The sequence below is a fragment of the Salvelinus fontinalis genome, chromosome 26 (genome assembly GCF_029448725.1).
Source record: "Salvelinus fontinalis isolate EN_2023a chromosome 26, ASM2944872v1, whole genome shotgun sequence".
NCBI classification, from domain to species: Eukaryota; Metazoa; Chordata; class Actinopteri; order Salmoniformes; family Salmonidae; genus Salvelinus; species Salvelinus fontinalis.
Genome location: NC_074690.1, coordinates 26,061,969 through 26,084,678, shown reverse-complemented (window position 1 = coordinate 26,084,678; position 22,710 = coordinate 26,061,969). Strand labels below are relative to the sequence as shown.

Here is a 22,710-nt window from a genome sequence, read left to right as displayed (position 1 = left end):
TGGCCGGTAGGGATATCCTTGTCTCATCGTGCTCCAGCGACTCCTGTGGCGGGCCGGGCGCAGTGCGTGCTAAACCAAGGGGGCCAGGTACACGGTTTTTCCTCCGACACATTGGTGCGGCTGGCTTCGGGTTGGAGGCGCGCTGTGTTAAGAAGCGGTACCGGTTGGTTGGGTTGTGCTTCGGAGGACGCATGGCTTTCGACCTTCGTCTCTCCCGAGCCCGTACGGGAGTTGAGACAAGATAGTAATTACGATGAGACAAGATAGTAATTACTAGCGATTGGATACCACGAAAATGGGATCAAATTTTAAATTAAATATATATATATATATATATAAAGAGGCTATAAACAGGGGGTACCGGTATCGAGTCAATGTGCAGGGGTACAGGTTAGTCGAGGTAATTTGTAAAGTGACTTTGCATAGATACTAAACCGTCAGTAGCAGCAGTGTAAAAATAAGGGGGGGTGTCAATGTGGGGGGGTGTCAATAGTCCGGGTGGCCATTTCATGAATTGTTCAGCACTCTTATGGCTTGGGGGTAAAAGTTGTTAAGGAGCCTCCTTTTGGTCCTAGGCTTGCCACTCCGGTATCGCTTGCTGTGCGGTAGCAGAGAGAACAGTCTATGACTTGGGTGACTGGAGTCTTTGACAATTTTTGGGGCCTTCCTTTAACACCGCCTAGTATATAGGTTCTCGATGTCAGGAAGCTTGGCCCCAGTGATGTACTGGGCCGTACGCACTACCCTCTGTAGCACCTTACGGTCAGATGCCGAGCAGTTTCCATACCAGGTGGTGATGCAACCAGTCAGGAGGGGCTCGATGGTGCAGCTGTATAACGTTTTGAGGATCTGGGGACCAATGCCAAATCTTTTCAGTCTCCTGAGGGGGAAAAGGTGTTGTCGTGCCCTCTTCACAACTGTCTTGGTGTGTTTGGACCATGATAGTTCGTTGGACACCAAGGAACTTGGTTGTTGTCCTGGCACCAAACTACCAGGTCTCTTAGCTCCTCCCTATTGGCTGTTTCATTGTTGTTGGTGATCAGGCCTACCACTGTTGTGTCGTCAGCAAACTTAATGATGATGTTGGAGTCGTGCTTGGCCACGCAGTCGTGGGTGATGGAGTACAGGAGGGGACTAGGCACGCACCCCTGAGGGGCTCCAGTGTTGAGGATCAGAGTGGCAGATGTGTTGTTGCCTACCCTTATCACATGGGGCGGCACATCAGGAAGTCCAGGATCCAGTTGCAGAGGGAGGTGTTTAGTCCCAGGGTGCTTAGCTTAGTGATGAGCTTTGTGGGTACTATGGTGTTGAACGCTGAGGATAGTCTTAATTGTAGATTGTCCAGTTTGTTTTCCAATGATTGCACGTTGGCCAATAATACGGAGGGTAGTGGTGGTTTACCTACTCGTCAGCGAATTCTTACCAGGCACCCCGCCCTCCTCCCCCTTTTTCTCTGTCTTTTCTTCACGCGGATGACAGGGGTTTGGGCCTTGTCTCAACAAAGCAGTATATCCTTCGCGTCAGACTCATTAAAGAAAGAATCTTTGTCCAGTTCGAGGTGAGTAATCGCTGTTCTGATGTCCAGATGCTCTTTTTAGTCATAAGAGCCGGTAGGAGCTGATTAGGAGCTCATAAAACGACAGCCATTTACCACTTTTAGTCTTGAAATCTTTGGTTGTTTATTACACTACTCACTCTGTTTAGCACATGACCTCGCATGTGAACCCTTAAAGAGATGGGTGGGGCTGGCTTAAGAGGGTGTGAACAATGCTGAATGGGTGTAGACAAAGAAGAGCTCTCCAGTAGGTATAAGTTTATCAACTTTCAAAGCAGAATTACTTTCCCATTGATCCTCAACTGCAGTGTATGATATACCAATTTCTAACTCTGAGTCTACTTTTATCCAATGTAAAAAACACAATTTTAAATGTGTGTGTGTGTGTGTGTGTGTGTGTGTGTGTGTGTGTGTGTGTGTGTGTGTGTGTGTGTGTGTGTGTGTGTGTGTGTGTGTGTGTGTGTGTGTGTGTGTGTTTTTGTGCTTGTACCTACACTCACCAGGTGTCAGGTCCATGCTGGCCTTGTCATTGCAGCCCTGAAGGGAGTCCAAGGTGCGTGTGACCTGGCTGGAAAAGTCCTCTCCTCCGTTCATGCACTCTCTCTGCAGGTGGTGTCTCAGGTCAGTGATGTCATACTCGTAGCCATCCAGGATGGGAGTCTCTCGGATACTGAGCGTGCTGCTGGAATTGTGGCCCTGGCCCCTGGAGTTTCTCAGGCTCTCCCTGGCCTGGCCTCCCATCAACACCGAAGGGATGTAGTGGATCTCATTGGCCGCCTCTGCACTGGCGCTCTTCTGGGGCTGGGGCACACGGCGGCGTTTGCACCACCGCCTACGCGTGTAGAGGATGAGGACTAGGCAGAGGATGGAGAGGAGCAAAGCGATCATGCCTCCCTGTGAACAAACACAAGGGGAAAGAGAAGGATGAATGATGGCCGCTCTCAACTAAGAACTTTCCAAAGTCTCCAACCCACGTTGCTAGATTTGTAAAAACACCACTAGTGCATAGCAGAGATCCTTGAAGAAAAAACTATAGATCTTAACAACAGCGTCAAGAAAACATCAAACAAACTCAAAATCCATATAATCACAGAGCACATCATGCAAAACGATGTAGATTATCTCCAAAGCATAGTGTATGAGAACAGCAGTGCTCTAGGAAGCATCATGGAGGAATAAAAACTGAAACCATTTAGGAAATATACCCTATACCAAGAGAGCGTCTATTAAAGCTGCTATCAGACTCTATCAATAATCTATCAATAAAGACTCTACTCTCGGGTTCAGTGCTAGTAACGGTCTGATGAAATCTTCCACTTTGTTGCACATTTTAGATCTCAGCTCACCTAAATAATGAATGATGAGAAGAAAAAACATGTGAGGACGGCGACAGAGATGACTCAACCGGAAATTGAAATTGAGAAACCCTGTTCAGATGCAGACTGATATCCGAGGATCATAGAGAGAGTGCTTCACCTGCTCGCATAAATTTGAAATGGCAAATGTAAAGTCAATTTGCATAAGTTGTTTGCTTATTCTGCATAGTCAAGGACATTTACAAATGATGCCTTAATATAGGTCACGTATGCAGCAAATCTGTATGCAGTTTTGGGTGGAAACGAAAGTTAAAATAATTTATTTCGTATTGATTACTTTTTTTAGTACTTTCAAAGTCATTGAGCTATTCCAAACTGGAATTAAGCAGAAAGATAACTAGGCCAGAGAGTTACCAGGAGATATACCCATAAGTGTTCCCACTCTAGTGCAAACTGTAGCACACAACAACTCAATCAATGGGCTGGTACATAGGCCAACACATTCTTCAGAGGTCAATTGAAAATCTGCCACCAAATGCAATTAGGCCCAACCATTTGCATTAGCCACAATGTAGATTTTTAGGTAGGGGAAACTTGTGTAATTTAGTACATTACAGGGAATCAAATAGTGGACTAAGAGGGCCTGTCTCTTTTTATAGAGTCAACAAAGCCAAACCAAACATCAAAGGACGCCAGTATTTCAGCCTGTAATCCATTTATGTAAGGGTTATGCTTTAATGTAATACTATAGTTTCAATAACGTATAATTCTGTAATGTAACTCATCCTGATTAGGCATGGCATTTGGTATCCAGAAGACAATATACAGTATATAGAGCCAAAATAAACATATTTTTGTCCCGCGTGAGTTGGGGTGGGTATTCTATGTTCTATGTTTTGTAGTTCTATGTTTTGGCCGGGTAGGGTTCTCAATCAGGGACAGCTGTCTATTGTTGTCTCTGATTGAGAACCATACTTAGGCTGCCCTTTTCCCACTTGTGTTTGTGGGAAGTTGAATTTGTTTAGGGAACATGGCCTTTAGCTTCACGGTTTGTTTTTGTAGTGTTTATTGTTTTGTTCGGCGTCATTTTTATTAATAAAAGAAAATGTACGCTTACAACGCTGCACCTTGGTCCTCCTCCTTCAACAGCCGTGACAATTTGACTTTGCAATATTGATGAGACAGGAGTAGTCATCATAGTATAGACAACCTGGTGTCATGACTTTTTCATGAGATATACCTTTGGAACCATATTAACATAAACATAACCTTTAACCATAAACCTTAAGCTGGACTCAAAACTTAACCATAAACCCCAAGGAACATTAACACTAACCAGTAGGACCCTAACTGTAACCCTTAAAATTGCTAACATTGATTTAAAAAGAGTGTTTGACATAAACACAACATAAATACGTGACATTTTAAAATATATACAGTACCAGTCAAAAGTTTGGACACACCTACCCATTCAAGGGTTTTTCTTTATTTTTTACCATTTTCTACATAGTAGAATAATAGTGAAGACATCAAAAGTATGAAATAACACATATGGAATCGTGTAGAAACCAAGTGTTAAACAAATCAAAATATATATCCACCGTTTGCCTTGATGACACTCTTGGCATTCTCTCAACCAGCTTCATGAGGTAGTCACCTGGAATGCATTTCAATTAACAGATGTGCCTTGATAAAAGTACATTTTTGGAATTTCTTAATGCGTTTGAGACAATCAGTTGTGTTGTGACAAGGTAGGGGTGGAATACAGAATTAGGCCCTGTTTGGTAAAAGACCAAGTCCATCTTATGACAAGAACAGCTCAAATAAGCAAAGAGAAACGACAGTCCATCATTACTGTAAGACATGAAGGTCAGTCAATACGGAAAATGTCAAGAACTTTGAAAGTTTCTTCAAGTGCAGTCGCAAAAACCATCAGGCGCTATGATGAAAATGGCTCTCATGAGGACCGCCACAGGAAAGGAAGACTCAGAGTTACCTCTGCTGCAGAGGTAGTTCATTAAAGTTCATTAAAGTTACCTGCCTCAGAAATTGCAGCCCAAATGCTTCACAGAGTTCAAGTAAAAGACATATCTCCACATCAACTGTTCAGAAGAGACCGTTTGAATCAAGCCTTCATGGTCAAATTGCTGCAAAGTCTGATCAGTCCAAATGTGAGATTTTTGGTTCCACAAACCATGTCTTTGTGAGATGCAGAGTAGGTGAACGGATGATCTCCGCATGTGTGGTTCCCACCGTGAAGCATGGAGGAGGAGGTGTGATGGTGGGTGGGGGGGGGGGGGGGGGGACTATCATTTGTTTTTCAACAGGACAATGACCCAACACACCTCCAGGCTGTGTAAGGGCTAATTGACCAAGCAGAGTGATGGAGTGCTGCATCAGATCACCTGGCCACCCCAATCCCCCGACCTCAACCCAATTGAGATGGTTTGGGATGAGTTGGACCTCAAAGTGAAGGAAAAGCAGCCAACAATTGCTCAGCATATGTGGGAACTCCTTCAAGACTGTTGAAAAAACATTCCTCATGAAGCTGGTTGAGAGAATACCAGAGTGTGCAAAGCTGTCATCAAGGCAATGTCAAGAATCTCAAATATAAAATATATTTTGATTTGTTCAACTTCATTTTTGGTTTCTACAGTACCTGTGTTATTTCATGTCTTCAGTATTATTCTACAATGTAGAAAATAAAGAAAAACCCTGGAATGAGCAGGTGTGTCCAAACTTTTGACTGGTACTGTATATATATTATTTTTATGTACTTTTACCCCTTTTTTGTGTCTTGTCCCATCGCTGCAACTGTCGTACGGACTCGGGAGAGGCAAAGGTTGAGAGCCATGGGTTCTCTGAACCACAAGCAGCCAAGCCCCACTGCTTCTTGACACACTGCTCGCTTAACCCGGAAGTCAGCCGCACCAATGTGTTGTACAACTGGTGGCCAAAGTCAGCTTGCAGGAACACAGCCCACCACGAGGAATTGCTAGATCACGATGGCACAAGGACATCCCGGCTGGCCAAACCCTCCCCTAACCCAGACGGCACTGGGCCAATTGTGTGCCGCCTCATGGGTCTCCTAGTAACGGCCGGCTGTGACACAGCCTAGGATTGAACCCCGGTCTGTAGTGACACCTCAAGCACTGCGATGCAGTGCCTTAGAACACTGTGCCACTCAAGAGGCCCTTAAAATATCATTTCAATTCATCCAAATCGTCTAACCTGTCAGTTTCGTCTAACTATTCGTCTAACTATTCAGTGTTAAATTGCTTACAAAGAATATTTAATGACAACAATGAAACCAAATGTGACAATTATCAGCATGATTTTTTTACGGTTTATGATCCATTTCTGATTTTGACATTGAACAATTTTGAAAGTTAAACCCCCATTAAACACACAGCACTATGGGGTTTTGTTGGAATGGGTTATTAATGAAATGAACTTAAATCATTTAATTCAACTTAGAATATTTCATCAAAGCTAATATCGCATGAAGGCTGACATTTTTCTTATTAAGGACACATTCAAGTTTCTTGCTGTATTGCAAGGCATAATCATTAAAGAAGATATGTTCTTGAGAGATTCAGAATGTACAAATTGTACCTCATGAAAATGAAATTAATTAGTAATCCATTCATAATATATAGAAAAACTCTCAATTTGATAAAACAACTGAGAGAACATAAAAGCTAAGCTAGCTTAGCTTACGAGGTCTGATTCTCTGCAAAACTAGTTAGATTGACAGACAACATTGTGCCATTGGTTGCTAATGGTGGTTAGCTGATACAACTGAGTTTACAGCATACTTTTAAAAATCCCCATATCCTCTTCAATTGAAAACCCACATCCACCCAAAAACCTTAGAAATTGAGTAAGGCTTTCCCTACACATACAGTACTTAAAGAGATCGATTGATAAGTCTGCTGTGATTTGTAGCAAGGCCTTGACATTTTCTATGACTGTTCCTTTGGATAATTGTTTTTAAATGTGGTTACCTCCCTACGGAACAGCCGGAAGAGAGACACGAAAAAATAACTTTAGCCTTCAAAACTATAAACACAATATTTTATTAAATATTTTGGTTTAGATTACTCTAACTGAATTTCCTCTTCCTTCCTTCCTCCCGGGTGGATATGTGTGGTCCCCTTAAATTGTATATCATTACAAACTAAAATGATCTTTTATCATTAATCTTTATTATGTAGCCAGTAAATCTTCAAGTTCAGGGGCTTATGGTTGCATTAATGAATGGGTCACTGCATGTCTGCTTGCCTTATCTGATCTGGATGGCATTTGTGGAGTAAATGAGAGTGGAAAGAGGAAAGAGTATTTCCTTTCAAGGGTGTGAGTGGCCATAAAACAAGGTCTTATCAGGCACTTAAACCAAAAGTGCAAGGGTCTGAGGGGGTGCCCAAAGGAAAACCATTGGTAATGTTGTGAAGAACGTCTTGAGTCCAGGCCCCGGCCGGGCCAATTATTTCTGAATTTATTATGTGATATTTTTTCATTGAAAGTATGAAATGTTTGTTGTTGGAGTTATTCCTTCTGGTCGCCTTGCTCTATCGTATCAAACAGCAAATGAAGAGTTATAGTCACATTGTTTCGAGTTTTTCTGATTAATTACATTTTAAGTATCCATAATCTCTGCCTGTTCTTATACTATACCTCTGACCAATAAAAAAGACATGTATTTCTTCTGCTCACGTCTGCATCCAATTTCTTAATGTCATGCCATCGCCATTCCGCCAGTTTCCCAAGAAACTCGATCCCCTTAACTCCCATCTTAACCCTGAATTTACAGCAGCAAGACGGAGCACTAGCATGTTTACTAACGCTATACTGGTAAAAGGTGTGACGTTCAAAATGTATAGGTGCAGAAGGAAAACATTTAAGACTTTAATTATACCATGGAGTCTAGATGTATTAGTTCAGGCAGGACACTGGGGACTAAGACCTTAATTCAATGGAAATGGGCTGATTATACCACGAGGTATAGAAAAACCCAGACTTGTGGAGTCCCGGTCAACCTAAGCCTTATTTATGTATTTGCTTGTTATGTCAAATCTCCAATAAAATTCAATAGATTTTATGTATTCCCCAGGCTTTAAAATATATATATTTGTGATGTCTTCTTATTTCAATACGTTGTGAAATTATTTTCCTCTTTCCCTCTTTATAATGTAAATTAGTTTACAATATTTAGGGAACTTTGAAATGGACTGCATTGACGCACTTTGCTGCTTTATCAGTGATCTGGAGAATTTGTTAACATGTGGTTAGAGCCTTGGGCCAGTAACCGAAAGGTTATGAGATCGAATCCACGAGCTGACAAGGTAAAAATCTGTCGTTCTGCCCCTGAAGAAGGCAGTTAACCCACTGTTCCTAGGCCGTCATTGTAAATAAGAATTTGTTCTTAACTGACTTGCATAGTTAAATAACGGTTAAATAAAAAAATAATTTTCCTGCTACCGGAGTGTATGTCTCTTTAAAAGGGTGGCTCCATGGGTGGTGGTGCACGGTGTTAGAGGTTGCTTGTTGTTCCCTCTGCCTCTGGGCTAAACGAGAGCTGAGGACATGTGTCTCGACTTGCAGGAGCTCACCTGCGGCTGAACATGGAACACAAGGTAACTCATCCATTATGGATGATGTTCAGGCAGAGAAGCAAAGGGCACTGTGGTCACCTTGTGGCAGAGGGAGCACACCAGTAACTTGAAACTTTGAAACACAATTGCAAAACAAGTATGTAATGCATTAAAGAATCTTTGCAGTAGAAAAAAAACAAGTCTTTCCATCACATTTAGCCCCTTATCACTTCAGCTGGAATGGCCACAAGGCAAGGCGAGGGAAATCCCCCTTCTGGTGACAAAACTGAGTTTGGAGCAGTTCAGTGAATTTGCATGTCTATGAGATTAAGCCCCTGCTATAGCTGGCCTATTTTCAAGCCTCAGGTTGCACTACATTCATTCAATGGTTTTAAACTGTCCCATGGTGGGCCTGGTGGCCAGGCATTGAACTGTGCATGGCAGGCCACGCTGCTGTGTAGAATCCTGGCTAGAATCGTTGGCCATCGAGCCATCCTGGTGGCTGCGGTGTATGGCGGAACAATGGAAATGGCTCAATGACAGGTGTGGTATAGAAAGAGAGTGCTGGGGCTGCACGTATCCACAAGGAGCTAACGAAGTGATGCAACGCTGGATTTATAAGGCCGCCCTCCAACCGAGCCACAAGCTGTAGTGAGCGAGGCCAGAGCAGGAGCACAGCGCAGCAGCCATCTGTTGCTAGGTCTGTCCTATCTGCATGCTAAGCCTTTCACACCTCCACAAGAGCTTTGTGAATGTATTGTCAAGCAGCTATTAGCATGAGTAGATAGCAAGGGGAATAGAAACAGGGAAACAACGACAAAATGGATGTTACATTTAGATTTGGAGGAAAATATGGGATGGTAAAAACAAGGTTACCGGCGGACCACCATTGCACACAAAAAATGTACTGAAATTTAATATGAAAATGTTGTCCTCTTTCAGTCTACTTTTTCATTGTGTACTAATGCATGCAAACCATGCAGAGAAGACTAAAGGTCAGAACATTATTTGACATGTGTCTGTGCAATGTACCTAGTAGCTACTAGAATAATTTTTCTAAAGCTGAATAATTTGTTCAAATGTCTAGAAGTACTGACATCCATCTATGTAGTCCAAACCTTTCATTGTACCATGTCCACATGTACCAAGAAATGCACCAAGTTCTAATACTTATATTAGAGCAGTGCAAATAACTGGAAAGTAACATCCTTGTTTAACATCATGATCAAACATCACAATAAAACGCCCCCCCCCCCCCCCCCCCCCCATTCCAACCCCAGCCAGCAGAGTACCGTACCATGACAGAGATGTGGAGGATGCGTAGCTCCTCCTCGGCAGAGTCGCTGGCAGGATCGTCTGTGGCGGAGAGGCCGGGGAGGTTCTGGCTACCATCTTGGTGGTGGATATGAAAGAGCAACGTGCCGTTCTCCAGCCACTGTTGCCGCCATCGCACCAGAGGAATATCCTCCGAGTTTCCCGTGATCTCTTTCAGTCAAACAGGACACACAGATAATGGATGAGTCAGTGACGATGCATTTTCAACAATTCATTTCACAAGCTTATCATATGAGTGAGCGAGGAGTATGGTACCTGGGTTAGGAAGCATATTATAATGAATTATCAGTGCATAACAATTTCTGAAATCGTATGCCCTTTTACAAAACCCCATTACATTCTTTGCCAGCAGGGTAATAACTATTACCCTAGTATCTATTACCTGTGTACCTATACACTGAAACATTCAGTTCCTTAATTGTGATCTAACTGAATGCTTTTAATTGCGTGAGTGTACTGTAACTAGGTTTATCTGACACTGATTACTGATGGTACTGTGCCGCAGCAGAATGGGACCTCCCGGTAAATAAGATTTAGGGGCTAGATTTAACCTAGATGCAAATGATCTGACAAAGTGACAGGGCACTTTTTACAGCAGAGAGTTCCCTCCAGGGTCTGGTTCAGCATGAGAGTGTTATTAATGAGCCCATCGCTTCCCTCTCTGCATGGGACCACCAACCAACCAGCACAATTAGTGTACCACTATTATTTGTGTACCCCCTCTAATTGCACCATAATAATAATAATAATAATAATAACTGGATGGTAACTTTACAAGTAAAGTTGCGGGGCTTGCTTTGGCTCTTTAAATGTATTTTTGTGGTAATGGAAGAAGTAAAAAAAGTTTTACTTCACTATTTAAAGCAAAGCAGTTACATATACTGTAGTTAGATAAATGTAGTAAAATAATTGGTCGGATTACTTTAATAGACTACTACATCAACCATATTACTTTGGATTGTGGGGCAGTTAGATTGAAGAAATGTCTAAACTACAGTAGTTGTGTGTGAAAACTGAAAGAAGAAAGACGTAGGACAAAGAGATCTTCTGTCTGAAGATGGGAATTAAAGGCTGGATCATGTGGACCACACTTAGGAAAGCAAAGCAACTCTGAATCATTCATGCTGTGGGTTTCAGATACATAGATGCACAATTTCCTTTTGTAAAACTTTCAGTGTAAATTAAGTTTGAGTTTAGTTGAATGATGATGTGATGATTAGAACGTTTTAAGCTATACTTTGGGGAGAGAAATATGATGGTGAATCTATTGATGACAGCTGTTTAAAAGTATTTTTGTGGTAGTTGAAGATGTATGTAGAATAGGTTAATACGTAGACCTACTGATAGCTAGCTGTAGTTCTAAATAATAAATAAACTCTTTAGGCTAACAGTGATCACTGAAAGTACATTTCCTGAAGAAAATGTGGTGTGCTTGCTAGCTTGTTTTAAAGTCGATATGGTTTTTAAATAAGTTATAGTAGTGGTAGTGACTGCAGTAGTAATGGTGGTGAAAGGTTATAGTTTAAAAAGTAGGGAGATTAAAATATTTATTGATTGATTGATTGGTTGATAAGATAGCCTGGACATTTGAAAGTTGGTTTGGTGTCTCTAGCATCAAAACTATGAAATAACACATATGGAATCATGTAGTAACCAAAAAAGTGTTAAAAGTTCAAATAGCCACCCTTTGCCTTGATGACAGCTTTACACACTCTTGGCATTCTCTCAACCAGCTTCATGAGGAATGCTTTTCCAACAGTCTTGAAGGAGTTCCCACATATGCTGAGCACTTGTTGGCTGCTTTACCTTCACTCTGCGGTCGGACTCATCCCAAACTATCTCAGTTTGGTTGCGGTCGGGGGATTGTAGAGGTAATTTAATCTGATGCAGCACTCCATCACTCTCCTTCTTGACACAAATTTCCATTGGTCTAATATCCATTGCTCGTGTTTCTTTGCCCAAGCAAGTCTCTTTTTATTATTGGTGTCCTTTAGTAGTGGTTTCTTTGCAGCAATTTGACCATGAAGGGCTGATTCACACAGTTTCCTCTGAACAGTTAATGTTGAGATGTGTCTCTTACTTGAACTCTGTGAAGCATTTCGTTGGGCTGCAATTTCTGAGGCTGGTAACTCTAATGAACTTATCCTCTGCAGCAGAGGTAACTCTGGGTCTTCCATTCCTGTGGCAGTCCTCATGAGAGCCAGTTTCATCATAGTGCTTGATGATTCTTGCGACTGCACTTGAAGAAACTTTCAAAGTTCTTGACATTTTCCAGATTGACTGGCCTTCATGTCTTAAAGTAATGATGGCCTGTCGTTTCTCTTTGCTTTTTTGAGCTGTTCTTGCCATGATATGGACTTGGTCTTTTACCAAATAGGGCTATCTTCTGTATACCTTCCTACCTTGTCACAACACAACTGATTGTCTCAAACACATTAAGAAGGAAAGAAATTCCACAAATGAACTTTTAAGAAGGCACACCTGTTAATTGAAATGCATTCCAGGTGACTACCTCATGACGCTGGTTGAGAGAATGCCAAGAGTGTGTAAAGCTGTCATCAAGGCAAAGGGTGGCTATTTGAAGAATCTCAAATATAAAATATATTTGTTTAACACTTTTGTGGTTACTACATGATTCCATGTGTGTTATTTCATAGTTTTGATGTCTTCACTATTATTCTACAATGTAGAAAAATAGGAAAAATAAAGAAAAACCCTTGAATGTGAAAACTGAAAGAAGTGTGATGAGAAGTGATCGGGTGAAATTTGAAGCGAGTGAACCCAGATTGCTTCACTCTATCCAATAAGAGCAGCAGAATCAATGTACAGCCTGCCCTTCTCTTTATAGATGCCCTTCTCTTTATAGACAGGAAAACTAGCCAGTTGAATATTTAGGACATGGAGCACAATCCCGAGAAGGAGGACGATGCGTTGTTGCCTTGGCTGTCTCACCCTCTTCACCCTCATCACATTTTTTGCCTACTCTGCCATGTGCTCCTCTGTGTCTGTAAGTATCCATAGCAATGCCTCCGTTTGGGCAGCTCCTATTACTGCATGGTCGGACCTAGAAGCACAAGCATTTCACTACACTCGCATTAACATCTGCTAACCATATGTATGTGACCAATAAAATGTGATTTGATTTGATATTTGATGAGACAGAGAGCAGTTAGCTGACGATAGCTAGCTACTTTTCATCACTCTAAACTCCGATAAACAGCTGCAACTTTTGGTTGGTAGAATATATTTATGTTCTGAATTTTTTATTTAAATAGAAGAGAAGTAGACAAAGATTGAATCTGCTAAACGTTTTAGTCTAACTTCTTGGGGGTTTGGTCAAAACGGCAGTTTCTAAGAGTTCATAGAAAACATACTTGATTCAGTTACTAAAACAGCTGTAACGTTTGATCGGTAAGATATATTTTTGTTCCAATGCCAGATTTGAATACCAGAGAAGTAGACCAAGATGCCATATCCTCTTTTTAATGCGGTTACAAAAACAGCTGTAAAGTGTGAGAACAGAAATTACAAGATTAAGTTATAATACTGTTATTGCATCAAATGGTTGTTTTATGCAACAGAATAGAGGGGGGGGGGGGGGTTAGAACACTATCATCTGTGTGTGTGGACTGAAAGTGGGCTTCTAGGAGATTTAACACTGACAGTACATTCACGATGGATTGGTGATAAGACAACATTCCATGATTAGTGTCTGTGTGCTTGTCTGTCAGTAACAGGGAGAACCAATCTCCAGTTTCTTTAAAGAAAGGATTTAGTATTCTAGGTTGCATTAATATTTTTGTACAAGCAAGCAGTAAATGAACTAGAGACAGATATTTGGCATGAGAGCAAAATGTACCTTTGTATAAATTCTCTCATCTGTGATTTGTCATGAACATCCAGGAGGATGGACTGTGCTATAAAATGCTGTGGCTTAGTATTGCTGGTTGGGCTCTCAACGAATCACCTACGGGAGGGTCGTTGACAAGCTCCAATACTGCAGTAATTAAATAATAAAGTTTACTTGTTTTGAATACATTTTAGTTCCGAGTTCAGATTTGAAAAGCAGAGAAGTAGATGAAGATTTCATACGCTCTTACTTTTTAAAGTTGTTGGCAAAGTGGTAAAAGTAGCTGATCTGTGTCAAGAGTTGCACTGTTGCATTTACAGTGAATAGAATGTTGGAAGTGAAGATGTAACAATGGAATGCTGAGGAAATAACATGAAAGTGGATGGAGGGCAAAAAGATGTATACAAAAAGCTTCATATTTTTAAATGTATTGTCACGCCCTGGCCTTAGTATTCTTTGTTTTCTTGATTATTTTAGTTAGGTCAGGGTGTGACATGGGGAATGTTTATGTTTTGTTGGTGTTGGGTGTTTATATGGTAAAGGGGTTATGGGTTGTTGTATAGTATATGGGTTTGTGTGGAGTACAGGTGTCTAGTGTTTTCTATGTATGTTTAGTTGTCTAGGAGAGTCTATGGTGGCCTGAATGAGTTCCCAATTAGAGACAGCTGATTTCGGTTGTCTCTGATTGGGAGCCTTATTTAGGGTAGCCATAGGCTCTCATTGGGTGTGGGTAATTGTCTATGTCAGAACGTTTGTAGCCTGTCTGTCTATGCACAACGTTTGTAGCTTCACGGTCGTTTTGTTATTTTGTTTGTTTGTAATAGTGTTTTTTCGTTCCATGTTCATCTTCGTTCGTTTCATTAAAAGAGAAGATGTATTCTTATCCAGCTGCGCCTTGGTCCTCATTCTCTCCAGTACACGATCGTGACAGAATTACCCACCATAGGACCAAGCGGCATGACCAGCGGCAACAGGAGAAATACAAGGATTCATGGACATGGGAGGAAATTTTAGACCGGGAGGTACCAGGAGAATATAACCGCCCCAAAGCTGAGCTGGAGGCAGCGAAAGCAGAGAGGCGGCGATATGAGGAGCTAGCTCGGAGACAGGAAAAGGAACCTACAAAGGATCTGGGCTACACTACGTGGGAGGAGATCGACAGGTGGGCGATCAACCCAGGGAGAGTGCCGGAGCCCGCCTGGGATTCTCTGGCGCAGTGCGAGGAGGGATACCGGCGAATGGAGGCAGCACGACGAAGCGGTAGGAAGCCTGTGGGAAAACCCAAAAAATTTCTTTGGGGGGGGCTTAAAGGGAGAGTGGCGAAGTCAGGTAGGAAACCTGCGCCTACTCCCTGTAATTACCGTGGAGAGCGAGAGTACGGGCAGACACCGTGTTACGCAGTAGAGCGCACGGTGTCTCCTGTACGTGTGCATAGCCCGGTGCGGGTTATTCCACCTCCCCGCACTGGCAGGGCTAGATTGAGTATTGAGCCGGATGTCATGAAGCCGGCCCTACATATCTGGCCACCAGTGCGTCTCCTCGGGCCGGCATACATGGCACCAGCCTTACGCATGGTGTCCCCGGTTCGCCTACATAGCCCGGTGCGGGTTATTCCACCTCCCCGCACTGGTCGGGCAACGGGGAGCATTCAACCAGGTAAGGTTGGTCAGGCTCAATGCTCAAGGGAGCCAATACGCCTGCACGGTCCGGTATTTCCGGCGCCACCTCCCCGCCCCAGTTCAGTGCCACCAGTGCCTACACCACGTAACAGGCTTCCAGTGTGTCTCCAGAGCCCTGTTCCTCCTCCACGCACTCGTCCTATGGTGCGTGTCTCCAGCCCGGTATCACCAATTCCGGCACCACGCACTAAGCCTCTTGTGCGTCTCCAGAGTCCTGTGCATCCTGTTGCTGCTCCCCGCATTAGCCCTGAGATGCGTGTCCCCAGTCCGGTACCACCAGTTCCGGCCCCACGCACTAGGCCTAATGTGCGTCCCCAGGGTCCAGTATGCTCTGTTCCTGCTCCCCGCACTAGCCCTGAGATGCGTGTCCCCAGCCCGGTGCCACCAGTCCCGGCACCACGCACCAGGCCTACAGTGCGCCTCAGCCGGCAGGAGTCTGCCGTCTGCACAGCAATGACTGAACTGCCCGTCTCCCCAGCGCCATCTGAGCCATCCGTCTCCCCAGCGCCATCTGAGCCATCCGTCTCCCCAGCGCCATCTGAGCCATCCGTCTGCAATGAGCCTGCAAAGCCGCCCGTCTGCCATGAGCCTGCAAAGCCGCCCGTCTGCCATGAGCCCACTGAGCCGTCCGCCAGACAGGAGCCGCTAGAGCCGCCAGCCAGACAGGAGCCGCTAGAGCCGTCCGTCAGACAGGATCTGCCAGAGCCGCCAACCAGACAGGATCTGCCAGAGCCGCCAACCAGACAGGATCTGCCAGAGCCGCCAACCAGACAGGAGCAGCCAGATCAGTCAGCCAGCCATGAGCAGCCAGATCCGTCAGCTAGCCATGAGCAGCCAGATCCGTCAGCTAGCCATGAGCAGCCAGATCCGTCAGCTAGCCATGAGCAGCCAGATCCGTCAGCTAGCCATGAGCAGCCAGATCCGTCAGCTAGCCATGAGCAGCCAGATCCGTCAGCTAGCCATGAGCAGCCAGATCCGTCAGCTAGCCATGAGCAGCCAGATCCGTCAGCTAGCCATGAGCAGCCAGATCCGTCAGCCAGCCATGAGCAGCCAGATCCGTCAGCCAGCCATGAGCAGCCAGATCCGTCAGCCAGCCATGAGCAGCCAGATCCGTCAGCCAGCCATGAGCAGCCAGATCCGTCAGCAAGCCATGAGCAGCCAGATCAGTTAGCCAGCCATGAGCAGCCAGATCTGTCAGCCAGCCATGGGCCGTCCCTCAGTCCGGAGCTGCAGTCCCTCAGTCCGGAGCTGCAGTCCCTCAGTCCGGAGCTGCCAGTCCTCAGTCCGGAGCTGCCCCTTACCCTGGAGCTGCCCCTTACCCTGGAGCTGCCCCTTACCCTGTTGCTGCCCCTTACCCTGGTGCTGCCCCTTACCCTGGTGCTGCCTCTTACCCTGGTACTGCCCCTTACCCTGGTACTGCCCCTGATCCTGGTACTGCCCCTTACCCTGGTACTGGCCCTTAATCCGGAACTCCCCCTTAATGCAATGGGATTAATGTGGAGAGGGGTTATTTTGAAGAAACTAAGGAGGTGGTTAGGAACTGTGGTGAAGTGGGGACCACGACCAGAGCCGGAGCCGCCACCGTGGAGGGAAGCCCACCCAGACCTTCCCCTAGACTGTGTATGGTGCGCCCGGAGTTCGCGCCTCAAGGGGGGGGTTATGTCACGCCCTGGCCTTAGTATTCTTTGTTTTCTTGATTATTTTAGTTAGGTCAGGGTGTGACATGGGGAATGTTTATGTTTTGTTGGTGTTGGGTGTTTATATGGTAAAGGGGTTATGGGTTGTTGTATAGTATATGGGTTTGTGTGGAGTACAGGTGTCTAGTGTTTTCTATGTATGTTTAGTTGTCTAGGAGAGTCTATGGTGGCCTGAATGAGTTCCCAATTAGAGACAGCTGATTTCGGTTGTCTCTGATTGGGAGCCTTATTTAGGGTAGCCATAGGCTCTCATTGGGTGTGGGTAATTGTCTATGTCAGAACGTTTGTAGCCTGTCTGTCTATGCACAACGTTTGTAGCTTCACGGTCGTTTTGTTATTTTGTTTGTTTGTAATAGTGTTTTTTCGTTCCATGTTCATCTTCGTTCGTTTCATTAAAAGAGAAGATGTATTCTTATCCAGCTGCGCCTTGGTCCTCATTCTCTCCAGTACACGATCGTGACATGTATAAAAAAGATAAAAAGGTTGCATAGAGACACACTATTCCAGACGGATCTGCACGTTTTCAAGTTTGAATGACGTTTCTAGCTTAAACGGTGTAAGATGATGTCACGTTTGTTATAGCGATGAGACCAAAGCGCAGCGTGATTTGAATGCATCTTCTTTTAATAAAGAAAGAACACGGAATGAACTATACAAAAACAACAAAACGAACGTGAAGCTATATAATCATAGTGCTGACACAAGCAACTAAACATAGACATAGACAATCACCCACAAAATACTCAAGGAATATAGCTGCCTAAATATGGTTCCCAATCAGAGACAACGATAAACAGCTGCCTCTAATTGAGAACCAATCTAGGCAACCATAGACATACAAAAACCTAGACTGGTAGCAACCCCCATAAACATACAAAAAACCCTAGACAGGACAAAAAACATATATCACCCATGTCACACCCTGACCTAACCAAAATAATAAAGAAAACAAAGAATATTAAGGTCAGGGCGTGACAGATGAGTTGTGTTGAAAAGAATAAGAATAACTATAAGTCAGATGTTGAAGATTTAAAGTGGGTTCTCTTGCTTTGCAAGCCCCATTAATAATATTTAACTTGTAAAGTACATTTCACCAAAATATAGTCAATTCTAGAATACGATCTGTCGAGCAGAGTATAACGAGTAAGCTTTCACCTGTCCATTACGAATCCGCCATAGGTCTATTCAATTCAGTTCTGCAATAAAAGTTATCAGAGCAAGGAAAAAGGCAGGGAGAGAATCCTGACTACTAGAGGATCTATTATCGTTGCATTTAAATCTCCCCCCACATTGAGATGACTGTTATGGAACTGTAGCAAAGAGTCACTGATGGAAGCCAAGAACATGTTATACTCATTTGGGGGTGTAAATTTAAGCTAAAATAAGTTCCACATGATTCACGGTCACTATTACAAAAACAAATTGTCCACAAGAATCATTCCCTGAGACATTGACAGAGATCTGGAGTTTTCTATCCACCAAGATCAATACTCCCTTTGACTTGTTTGCAGCGCATGAATGGATGACTATGTTATAGCATCTGTTTTGGAATCATTATCCAACAAATTCGTTTCCTGAAAACTTGCATGTGGTGTAAATATTCTAAACATCAAGTTTTATTGGCACATTCAAACCTCTTAAATTCAAGCTCATAACATTCAAATCAGTCATTGGAACATGCACAGTAGATTGACATCAGTAAGTAGCAGGCATGGCTGTGCAAACAGAGGGAAGTTGAATGGTAGCTGACCAAAAAAAAAGACAAACAAAAATATGCAATGGCTGTAAAGATTAAATGGATACTTCAGGATTGATCTACTTCCAGGATTTATCTACTTCCCCAGAGTCAGATTAACTCATGGATACCATTTGTATGTCTCTGTGTCCAGTATGAAGGAAGTTAGAGCTAGTTTCACGAGCCAATGCTAACTAGCGTTAGCACAATGACTGGAAGTCTATGGTATCTGTTAGCATCTGAAATAAACTATTTATCCATATGGTTCAGCAATGTCCTCCAAAACAAAACTACTCGCCAGTCACTTCATAATCTCAGTTCTGTGAAGCACAGAGCTGAAGCTATCTTAATTTGTGAGCTTATAGTTCTCCAAACAATAGCCCAAAAAATCGGGCATGTTAGCCGCAAGCTACCACTTCATCCTGGGGTGAAGAGATGTTCATCTCCGGTGCGACTGTGTCGTCTCTGGGATGCAACCAGGGACCGGTGCTGTGGCCTGGGCTGGAATTTTACAAGGCAAGTCAGTTAAGAACAAATTCTTATCTACAATGACGGCCTACACGGGCCAAACCAGGGCGACGCTGGGCAAATTGTGCACCACCCTATGGGACTCCCAATCACGACCGGTTGTGATACAGCCTGGATTCGAACCAGGGTGTCTGAAGTGATGCCTCTAACACTAAGATACAGTGTCTTAGACTGCTGCGCCACTTGGGAGCCCCATGCCTCCCTGGGTGAGTTGAAGATAAGCCTGTTGCCTCCATGCGTTAGCTTAAACAGTTTAGGATACTACAAAAATGGCTTTAGCTCAATCGCCGTCATCTTCTTCTTTAACGGAGTGAATACAATCATCTCCTTTACGATCTCTGCACTGTAATCCGGGAAAGTACTGCAGATCTTGGTGGATGTCCTTGATGGGAAAAAACAGCCCTCGCTCCTTGCAGTATAGCGGTCGGTGTAATCCAGCAGTTTACAGATCAGGATGAGAGGCCGCTCAAGCCCAGGGTTCTTGCTGAATTGGTGGTGATCCCGCTCAATGCAGATATCCCGGCCTGCCAATGAAGGGATCGAAATTTGCACACTTCTTTTTAGGATCCCAAACCTTCCTCAGAATTGTTAAATCCCAAAAATCTCAAATTTGACATGCAACTTTGGTCTTCTATTTCTGTAACTTTTAGGGGCATGTACTCAATCTTCTTATCATAGTCTGACATCTTTCCTTTGTTCTTCCGCACCTTAAAGTGAAGCTGGTAATACTTCCCCTCTGCCTGTTTAAGCGACTTGCTCAATCCTTCCATGACCACGGTCAAGGCATTGGCTGAATCATTGGTTTTAGTCACCTAGACCGGAAAATCTGCAATATTTGGTGGCAGAATGTTGTCTACAGCCTTTTCCACGGCTGTGGTAATACTATGGTCCAGGCTGCAATGTTGTTCCTCCATAGCATGTCTAGAGGCCTGCAAAATGAGCTCTTCTTTAGAGAGGCCCTCAGTTTCCCTGAATATCTTCTTCACCTGAGAGCTTGCTTCTTTTCTTTTGAGCCAACTTTATATATTGACATGCTATAAAAAAAATGTAGCAGTACTTTAAATCCCAACACGAAAAATCAAGCTTGAATTGTTGTCAAAGGTCCCGTGACACTCTCCGCAAAGACTTCCTTTGAGCTTTGTTCATTTCAATAAGTTTGTGGTTGCTATTGCAGACACATTCATATTTATTTGTATAAATAAATATCACGAAGGTAACACGGCTATGGTTGAGGGACAATTTCTGGAGCTGCATGTGTAATAGGAGGCCTGTTTCCCAGTGGGAGAGAGCACAATGGAGAGGGCTATAGTCTGTTTTGTACTGAATTTAAGCAGCAGTGACCTAGCTACTGGAGGTTTAAAAAGGCCTCGAACCCTAAAAAATGTGTAATTAATTATAATCCACAAAATAGTTCACATTGCATGTTGCTGCAGTATTATTGTCCTGCTGTAGCAAACTGGCTCAAATTAAGATCCTACATTGTTACTATAGACTGGGAGTAAACAAAGACCTTGAGGTTACCAAAAAGAGTTTGTCTGGTTAATCATTGAAAACCATATGCCTGTGGAAAAACAAATGAAAGCAAATATTCTTTACAAAAATAAGATACAATTACAATTCTAGATTTTTACAGCTCAACACCCTTAACGTTATGTGGGAAGCAGGAAAAAAATATTTTGAAAATTTAAAAACATAAAATGTACCCATCCAAAGGTTTGTTTCAAGGTATGTGTCTTGACTATGCCGATTTTCTACATGAATAGGATTAAGAAACTGAGCAATCAATCAAAGTCAGTCTTATTTGAACAAGCAATCCAACACTTGCCGTATTGAACATGATGGCTGGTAAATGGTAATGGTTAGCGTTTTAAAGCCATGTTAAATATTTCATGTTGGATGAATAGGCATGGGATACAGCTTAGAGGACAGGGGAATGGGAAACTTCAAGGTGAGGAGATCACAGTCCTTGCCTGGAGTTAATGTAAAATACATGGCTCGGTTTGATGGTTTCAACACGATCAATCCGAGCTCCAATTGTGATTTAGCGTTTGACTTCAGTAAAAGTCACACTGGCCAGGGGGGGCATGGCAATGACAACTGATCAAATAATGTCTCACACGTGAACAGCGGCACATTAGATAAAAAAACAAATGGAAGAAAACGTGTTGTGATAGCTGTTTAACAGGGTTAACCTGCTCTGGACAATCACCTAAAAATAATTAGAGCCACTATTGTTAATGTACTGTAGGCCTAATCTTGAAGTTGTGCTACAAGCTGTATGCGTGTGTGTGTGTATGTGTGTGTGTGTGTGTGTGTGCATCTCATCCACTATCCACCTTCACACACCTTACTATGCCCTTGGAGAAGGGTTTGCTCTTTATGTTTCAGAGGTACTTTTAGCATGGCTGCTAAGGACCTACCAGTACTCTATTTGAATGCATATTTATTTTTGTGGGGAAAACTCTACCTAACAAGTTCTTCTACCTTCAGTGTCACCAGATATTTTTCAGCCACAAGATGTATTAAATAATACACACTCAAGTAAACACACCTTTAATCTCTAGAGATTGTTTCTCAGGTTCAATGACTGTGAATAAAAGGCTTTGAACCATAATCATTTTAGCAAGCCGTACAGGGAACTAATGTAGTTTCAAGCACTTCACAATGCTTGGTATCATGTTCAGCGGTAGGTGGTAACATTTTCCAGGTTATCCCTCAAGTGGAATAGAGCAATCATTCCATAAGATCTCCATGAGGATACACTGATGTCAAACTGCGAGAAAAGTAAATGAAAAAATCCCCAATATCCTCACTGAAATAGACCTGAGCCAATAGAGTCCAACTACAGCAATTAGACATGGTCAGCCATTTGCCGACTTGGACCCGACAAGAGATCAATAGTATGGATCTTTAGACAGAAACTGAAATATTGGGCATCTTTAAAAAATGCAGGGTGTTCGCTGTAATTAAGGAGAACATTAGAGACACCCTCAGAGGTCCAAATGACAATATGCCACAGTCCAGCTGTTTGTCCATACAGGACCAGGCTACAGAACTACTGTGGACACAGACGGAGGACTCGGTCGCAGGTCCTTATCAGAGACATGCAGAAGGTACAACAATGAACTTCTCATCAGCCAGTTACTTTGCATGATGTAGGATGTAGAATTAATGCTGCTCTCCGCTGACCGCAAGCATGCTCGGTTCATTGATCATATACAGCAACAGAACTTAATGTGAGGACATTGCTTTCAACTCCAGGCTCTAGCAAAATTTAGTTTTGCCAGGTAATCTAAAAAGCAGGCACTGTTACAATAATTTAATAACGGAGACCTTTACCACCTGCATGTCAACTAGTTCCTGGGTTTCAATTCACAGCCTGCAAGAAATCAGCAGGAGGCAAACAGTGCAGAATGTCTGG

General features: G+C 43.3%; 1 protein-coding gene across 11 annotated transcripts in view; it reads right to left on the bottom strand.

Moving 5' to 3' along the window:
- The window catches only part of LOC129824015 (astrotactin-1-like), a 268,685-nt gene that overhangs the window by 210,185 nt on the left and 35,790 nt on the right, over positions 1-22,710 (bottom strand). For 7 of the 11 annotated variants that reach the window (XM_055883272.1, XM_055883276.1, XM_055883273.1 and 4 more), the window contains exons 2-3: positions 9,763-9,950; positions 2,050-2,449 (exon numbers count right to left, since the gene is read on the bottom strand). In XM_055883272.1, coding sequence (XP_055739247.1) covers positions 2,050-2,449; positions 9,763-9,950 — 588 coding nt within the window. The remainder of the gene's footprint in view (positions 1-2,049; positions 2,450-9,762; positions 9,951-22,710) is intronic. The other 4 variants (XM_055883274.1, XM_055883275.1, XM_055883280.1 and 1 more) reach the window with 1 other exon arrangement.